General features: G+C 38.5%; 1 protein-coding gene across 1 annotated transcript in view; it reads right to left on the minus strand.

The window, feature by feature from the left end:
• The window catches only part of LOC307163903 (galactose-specific lectin nattectin-like), a 35613-nt gene extending 35015 nt beyond the window's left edge, over nucleotides 1-598 (minus strand). Inside the window, exon 1 of the mRNA XM_079880229.1 lies at nucleotides 425-598. Coding sequence (XP_079736355.1) covers nucleotides 425-482 — 58 coding nt within the window. The 5' untranslated portion in view covers nucleotides 483-598. The remainder of the gene's footprint in view (nucleotides 1-424) is intronic.
• Nucleotides 599-8586: the final 7988 nt, after the last annotated feature.

The raw sequence follows: 8586 nt of genomic DNA on the forward strand, positions 1-8586 counted from the left end.
TGGTAATGCTGATTGTGGAGTTGTTTAATCCTCCTCTGCTGAGATCTTCACAGATTTAATGTCTTCTTTTCTCTTCAGTTGATTTCACCTGAGGCTGTGGCTGAAATTACTCCATATTTAATATACACAGATTATTTTGGCTACGATAAGGTCCAGTTCTGGTTTATTTCTTTGCTCTTGGCTGACATGTGGCATTGCTATGCAGAGGTGTAAAGTCCAGGTTCAGAAAGTAAAAGTCCTCCTCAGTATTTTGTTCCAATCACCTGGATTTGCTAATTCAGACAGGAGAGAGAACTAATTAGTGAAATCAGCTGACTGAGTTCATGGGTGGAATACACATATGGCAGGACTTCTACTCATTGGGCCCTGGATTTCCCACCTCTGAAAATAACTAATGATGTGAAACGTTGAATAATGCTCTTACCTGAAGCACTCAAAGCTATGAGAAGACAGAGAGACAGGAAGACAGTCCAGACTGCCATTGTTTCTCAAAGAATACTGAAACAGAAATATTCAGAATTAATTATTACAAAGTTTTGTATTTTTGTGACACAAACCAGTTCAGTAGATCAATATCAACGTCTGGATATTGCGTTGTGGAGTGGAACCCTGGTTTATCTTTTTATATACTGGAGGGGAGTGTGAACCCACTGTATATTCAATAAACATGTTTGCAGGACCAACAAATGCTGTTCTCAAATATTTGAAGGGACAGTTGGCCAAATTGAGAAAAGGGGCACCAGATCAATGTGATGTAAATAATCTCCAAAAGAGAGGTAAAAATCAAAGGAGTGGAGGACATTTGAACAGAGGTGGGTAATCCAGGGGCCAACGAGTAAAAGTCCTGCCATATGTTTATTCCACCCATGAACTCAGTCATCTGATTTCACTAATTAGTTATCTCTCCTGCTGAATTAGCAAATCCAGGTGATTGGAACAAAATACTGAGGAGGACTTTTACTTTCTGAACCTGGACTTTACACCTCTGCATAGCAATGCCACATGGAGTGTTAATTTAACACTGGAGTTTTTGCTGTATGTCACCAACCCCAAGACAGATGTTGTGGAGGATGGCACAGGTTGTGATGACCTGAAATGAAAAAACAAAACAAAAAATGATATGGTCTGGAAGAAAGAAGTTAATTATGTTTTTTGCAAATGTATTTTTCAATTAACTTACATGAGGTACAAAGGTGTGGTGCGCCTCCAGCGCTTGCAGGAAGATGGCCCTGAACCTGGTCTTCATCATTCCAAAAGCACACTCTATAATGGAGCGTCTATAATAGATTAATTGTTTTGCTCTATGAGAAAGACAGGTTATAAAAATATTCAGGGTGCCCCCGCCCTAGCGCCGCCCCTGCTCTAACCCTAACTTGCTGCGCAGCATCAACTCTAGAAAATGCCTTCGAATATGCGTTAATCACGGCCGGAGGGAAAACTACTAGTCATGTTTAAAACCTTAGTTATGTATAAGTGTTATGTACTTCAGTTATCAAGAATAAATGTAAAGGTATTCTGCAGAGAAACCCTCCTTGTCAGGGTTTTTATATATGATGGTTTTGCATTAATATTGCCACTGCACTACTGTTTATGTTGCATTTTACTTCTGAATGTGTTCAAGGTTAAACTACTTTATATACTGTTGGGTAGTTTAATGTACAATAATGCATCATATTGTAAAATACCATGAAAGACTGTTCTTGTTGCAACTGTGACAGTTGGTGAAAAAAATAGTTTATTTTACTGTATTTATTTATTTATTTATTATTTAAAATTGTTATGCTTCAACTGCCTAAAAACAAAACAGGGTTGAAAACGTGTTTAAATATGTTCACCATGGTCAAGAGAATAAACTATATAAAAATCGCATCTTGGTAAGGTATAAGCCAACATTTGAACCGCTTTATGTTTATTTTGTATTTTCATGTATCATTATATTATTCAAGTATGTTGAAACCCAATAGTTATCTACATTGTATATTAATGCAATGCTAATTGACATAGCCTTTATCACTGTATAGAATACTATCAAGTAATTTCTGCCTCAGTCTGTGATAAGAGCCACATCAGTTCACAGAAGGAAGTTTTCAATCACAACTGAGGCTATAACACGGTTTTAGGAGTAAAATATGCTGTTATTCTCATCAATTGTATTTTGGCATTGAGCTAAGCTAAAACGGTTAGCATTTTAGCTGAAAAAAAGAAAGCAAAACACAAAATAAAAAACAGTAAAGATGAATTTGTCCGATAGCATATATTCAGATATCAGATATATTTGTCTGATATTGCAATATACCGTTACCGTGAATTCTTTTGGTCACGTTGTTTAAACAATCTGATATCATGACAGCCCTAATGACATCAAACAACAATCTCATGTTTACCAGGCATTACTGGACCTTTCAGTGGGACTGGGTTTGATGGTCAGATGAGACCAAAATAAAGCTTTACACCCGGTGAATAAACCCTTTAAGTAAACTGTAAAAGCTTCCTTTTATTTTCACTTCCCTCTGACAGAGTTTGTTTTGCTGTTAATACTCAGCTCATTTTCTGCTTATCATTAAACTTGTTATCAGTGTCAATATGCAGGGCTGCATTTCCCGAAAGCATCGTGAACCCAGGTTGATCGGGAAGTCCATTGACACCAATGCTTACGGTGCTTTTGGGAAACGCCATGGCATGAGACCAAACCAAGAGAAAGGGCACGAGATCACTGTGATTTGTTAAAAAGAAAAAGAAAAAATATATAAATTCGATTCAATTCAAATGTATTTGTATAGCTCTTTTCACAATACATTGTTTCAAAGCAGCATCTATATTACAATTTAGAGTGAGATGTTATCAGATGTGACTGTGTTATGATTTAGGCCCCGTTTACACGATGGGAAAACGCAGATATTTCTCTGCGTTTTGGCCTGTCATTTACACGAAAACGCCGTTTTTATTCCCGAAAACGATTATTTCTAAAAACTCCGGCCAAAGTGGAGATTTCTGAAAACGCCGGTTATGTGTTGCCGTGTCAACTGGGAGAAACGGGGTTTTAGGTTCTCAAACGTCATATTATGCGGCAGAAAATGCTTACGTCATGTGAGCGCCCTATGTTTAGAGTTTGTTTGGGTAACGTTACTGTTTGATCATGGATGCTGTTAAGGTGGTACTCATTTTTACGTTAGTGCAATCGCTTTTGACCTGTTTGCATTTGCAAACACAACTGCTGTATTATATCGAGGAGCAGAGGTGAAGGAGTACACGAAGGTCAGCATTTTTACAGCAGCTTTCCCTTCCAAGACGCCGGTATATTGCCTGCCAACGACGCCGTCGCCGGTTTTGGATCCGACCTGGGCGAACCGCGGTCTGGTGGGAAAACTTTGAGAAAGAAGTCGTGCTACCGGAGGAATGGCATGAGAACTTCCGAATGTCACGGTCATCTCTACTGACGCTTTCGGAGTTACTACGTCCCTCCATAGAAGGTCAGACTACTGTCATGCGGTCGCCGGTCAGTGTAGAGAAAAAAGTCGCCCTCACCCTATACTATTTAGCTGATGAGGGTAGACTACGTAAGACGGCCAACGCATTCGGCCTGTCTAGATCGGCAGTTTCAATAATAATCCGAAAAGTGTGTAGAGCAATAACTGTCCACTTGGGTCCTAAGTATATAACACTGCCGAAATCCGAAGATGCTGTCCAGCAACTTGTGCAGGGTTTTGAAGAAGCTCATGGCCTCCCTCAGTGCCTAGGTGCTGTGGATGGGACGCATGTAGAGATAAAGCAACCACCAGCCAATTCCAGTGACTACATCAATAGGAAAGGGAGGTTTACCTTAAACATTCAAGCCACCTGTGATTATAAATATGCCTTCATGGACGTGGTAGTGAAATGGCCTGGGAGCGTGCACGACGCACGTATTTTTGCTAACTCCACTCTTAACACGTCCTTGAAAGATATAAGCATCCCTCCCTGTCCGAGGCAAATCATCGAAGATGAAGTGGCCATACCGGTTTACATACTAGGCGACCCTGCATATCCACTGCTCCCATATCTTATGAAGGAATATGTCAATGGGGGAAGCACAGCCCAGGAGCAGTACTTTGGACTATCTTTGTGCCGAGCAAGGATGGTGATAGAATGTGCGTTTGGGAGACTAAAAGCCCGGTTCGGAGCCCTGAGAAGGGCCATGGACATTAATCTGGCTGATCTTCCCTTTGTAATTTATGCATGTTTAGTGCTGCACAATTACTGTGAGGCTTCCAAGGACACGGTAGATGACAACACTGTTGCTGAGGCAATTCAATACGACAGGGAAAACCAGCCAGACACACAACCACATACCAGAGCAGATTGCATGACATCAGAAGGGAAGAGGGTCAGGAGAATCCTCACTCAATTCCTGGATCCATAAAAGGGACAATCTTCTCTCCATTGTGTGTGGGGTATCAGACAGTATGACATTGTGTGACATCTCAAAGTTTAAAGTTCTTATTGTCATAGTTCACAATATTTTGCTTTTGCTCATCACAGACCTAAACACTGTGTGCTCCTTACATGCCAGTATTTAGGCAGTATGTTTTGGCTACATTTCAATGTTAAGCATTTAAATTTACAACATGTTAAAGCAAATATGTTTAGTTTTCCATTCTTTACATTGTACATGTTTACAAGTCACTTGGATGTAATGTATTCCCAGTCAACACTATGATCTCACAGTGATGTCACCATGTGGTCACAACGTCTGCAATCTGAGTTCACAGTGTTCTAAAAGTGTAACCGCACAGCGCTCTCACTGTGTGCTCAAACTATGACCACAATATGAGCTCATCCCAGCTAGAAATGTTATTGTTCTATGAATGTTTTGAGAGCATTATGTTATGTTCTTGTAATATTTTCTGTAGTTAATTTTATTTTTGTAACCAGAATGTTCTCCTAAAAGGTAGGATAACACTCTCTATAAACATTTCAAACATGTTTAGTGATGACATTGATAGAACATTATCCCCCCTAACATTCTTAGACAGTTATAGCGGGAAGTTTCGATGTTTAGAAATTATGTTTAAGAGGTTTACATGTTGAAGTTTGTTTGAAGAGTTTGGTCACCATTGTAGAGGTCAGTGTTTGCTGTAGTTGGGCTCTTTGGTCTTAGGGCTGGGCGCTTTAAATCGCAATATTGTTATGCGCATCTCGTCAGTAAAGCCGGTTCCTTGATTAGTAGTAAATCACCATCACCTGCTTTCAGATGGAGCGGCATTGACTACAAAGAGCCGTAGTTAACTGACAAGCTGAGCCATATCGCACTAATATCGCGGACGTATCGCCAGCGATAATTAATGCGATATGGCTCAGCTTGTCAGTTAACTACGGCTCTTTGTACACAGCAAAAACTCCAGTGTTAAATTAACACTCCTGGGAGTGTATATGAGTCCACACTCAAGAGTGTTGAAGTTAATGAGATATAATTAAGTGATTAATTTAGTGATGATTGAACATTATTGAAGTCACCTGATGTTAACAAGCAGAATCACTGAAGGAGAAAATCTCAAATTGTAAGTTACCGTTATGACGATCAATGGTTGCTTTAGTTGGGCTCTAGGCCCATATATTATTAACTTTAGGTTTTGTTTAGCTGTTGTTTCTGAATTATAATCACCAGTTGAACAAAGAATAAAGTGATCTGATGATGTTGATTATGTTATGACAATCATCATTTGAACTTGATCACTGAACTCATTAAAATTCTTCTTTCTGACTTCGATTTATGTTGTTGGTTAGTGAATCTGCATAAATGCCCAGAATTTTTTTATATAATATAAAGGATTTCTTAAAAGTTGTAAAAAAAAAAAAAAAAAAATCATTCTTTTAGGCACACACAGATGTCAAGATTCAGTCTATGCATCTCAACAATGGTGAGGAGCAGAATATTCAATTAGGAAAAGTAAATTACATAGACAATTCAGATCATAATTTATTCATACCGCAATGCATGATGGGAGCCATTAATGAGTTGTGATTGGTGGCAGCCACTGCAACATGCTTTATTATTGTCACCATTGTTGAGATTCACAGGCTGATTATTGATGTCTGTGTTTTAAATGAATTTATCTGAATGTCTATTGATCAGAAAAATGTTTATTAAATATTTTGAATTATAAGTAAAGTATTGATAATCATAGGCTGAAGAATCACTAAACTGCTGCTAAGTTAAACCAAACTATCTCAATAAGTTTCCTTTTTCAGATCACAGCATGATTATGTCAAAACATAACCAACACTATAACATAACATTTTACTTTGTTCATGTAACTGTTATAAATCAATAACAGCAGACAAACAACAGTAAATATTAAAGTAAACATATAATGGTCTAGAGCCCAACTAAAGCAAACACCCATCACCTTAATGGTAACTTACAATTTGTGATTTTCTTCTTCAGTGATTCTGCTTGTTAACATCAGGTGTCTTCAATAATGCTCAATCATCACTAAATTAATCACTTAATTATCTCCTCAGCCCTAAATGCCGCTTCATCTGAAAGCAGGTGATGGTGATTTACTACTAATTGTGTCCATAATATGAGCACACAGTGAGTGCACAGTGCGGTTACACTTTTAGCTCACTGTGAACTCACATTGTGGTCATATGGAGAGATCACTGTGAGATAAACGTGTTGGGTGGGTTGACATTGCCAAGTGTAAATGTTATTTGTTTGTTAGAATGCCATTATCCACATAAAGAATGAGAAATTCTAAATGGTCCTGTGTGAACGCTTTCTATAATAGGTTGATCTGGTTTGAACCATATTGTATAAACACAAACACACGTCTTAATTTTTCAGACATTTTATTTCTGAAGAGATGTTTGTCATTAATCCAGAAAATCAGACAAGCATAGAAGTGCAACAAAGTGGCATTTGTAGCGCAAATGGTCAAATAATAAATAAAGGCATATTTCAAGTAAACTTAAGACTTCAAGAGGAATTCACAAATTGACTAAAGTAGTGCATATAAGCTGCCTCTTCAGTACTGCTTTTTAAGCAATAGGCACTTTAAGTAAAAAAAAAAATCAAGAGGCCTTAACTCAAGGCTATCTATATAGTAACCATTTTTAAACTCTTGGTACAAAAATATTGGAACTGCTCAGGGTAACATTTCACACTATAAAAACATCCCCAAACATAACATAATAAGGTTATGAACAAAATACAGTACCAATATACAATACCAGTATTGGAATTTTTTTTCTACAAATTACAATTGCACATCAATTGAAACTTTCATCTCAATATCGCTAATCCTCCTTAAGGGCTTGGGTATATAAAAACTGACCCTGCATGACCTCAACAGGTGTGTGTGCCAAATCAGTTATGTTGATGGTGCTGAGTGGAACTGCGTTGGGTGGTCTGTTGTCAGCTGATGAGTTGGGTGGGAATGAGTGCTGAATTGGTGCTGAATTTTGGAAATAGGAGTGTGTGTGTAGTGGTGGCGTGTGTGCATAAACTGGTCCATAAGGACCTCTTCCATCAAATGGGATATTATAATGTGGTGGTGTCTGCATAACTTGCCGCATTAGAGCAAACCCATCTGCAATTGATGATGTTAGCCTATCCAGGGTATTTGTTATTTTAGAGAAATTTTCGGATGCCTGCTTTTCTGAGGTCTCAATAATTTCCACAAGTTTCTTCTTGACATTTTTGTCATCCTCAATGGCATTCAGCCACTGGTTTTCAGCTGGCAGCTTCCTCTTGAACCATTCATGCCGGTGTCCCTTCAGTTTAGCCTTTACAGAGTAGAACAAAGAAAATGTATTAAAACATGCTCATTTGCATAAGTAAACCTATACAAAAATAATCACATTTCATATTACCATGATGAATGATGGCTTATATTCCATAAGCATAATCGATCTATGAACAAGTACTTAACAGTAAACGTCACGATTCACAACAGACTATAGGAATACAGAAATTAAAACATACTTTCAATGGAAGGCTAATCTCCCCAAAATGTACATGACAGACACAGGAATTTATTTTTGCCAATAGACATTAAACTGTGCAACACTTCCCCGTTGCTGTAATGTTGTAGCACATGAGAACGACTGACGTGGCTTCTCTTCATTAGCCTACTTTTTTATTTTTGCCTTTTACCACTACTTTTTTACGTGTATGTTTACAGACTATGGACGGAACTATTGTGACAAAGAAATTTTCTTCAGGATGAATTATTTTGCTGAAGGATTTCTTATATTATCTTATATTTCACAGATACATACACTCATTTAAACAAAGCCAACAATACATACATGACAATAAATACATACCTGAAGCAGGTCTCTCCTCTGCTTCACTGTGGGGGTGATGGTTACACTTCCATCAACATCTTGAACCTCTGCTTCAGACTCGGCGTCCAATAATTCCACCAAGGACGAAGCAGATGTGGCGGGGGAAGGAGAAAAGGAATCCTCCAGTTCATTGGTCTCGATGCCGGAGGCAATGGTCGTAGTGGCTGGGGAACCACCCCAAACCTGCTCGCACAGTTCAAAGTAGAGGAGCACCACTCTTCCATGGCCGCTCCTGCGTCCAGTGTCCACTGAATT

The sequence above is a fragment of the Squalius cephalus genome (genome assembly GCF_949319135.1).
Source record: "Squalius cephalus genome assembly, chromosome: 1".
NCBI classification, from domain to species: Eukaryota; Metazoa; Chordata; class Actinopteri; order Cypriniformes; family Leuciscidae; genus Squalius; species Squalius cephalus.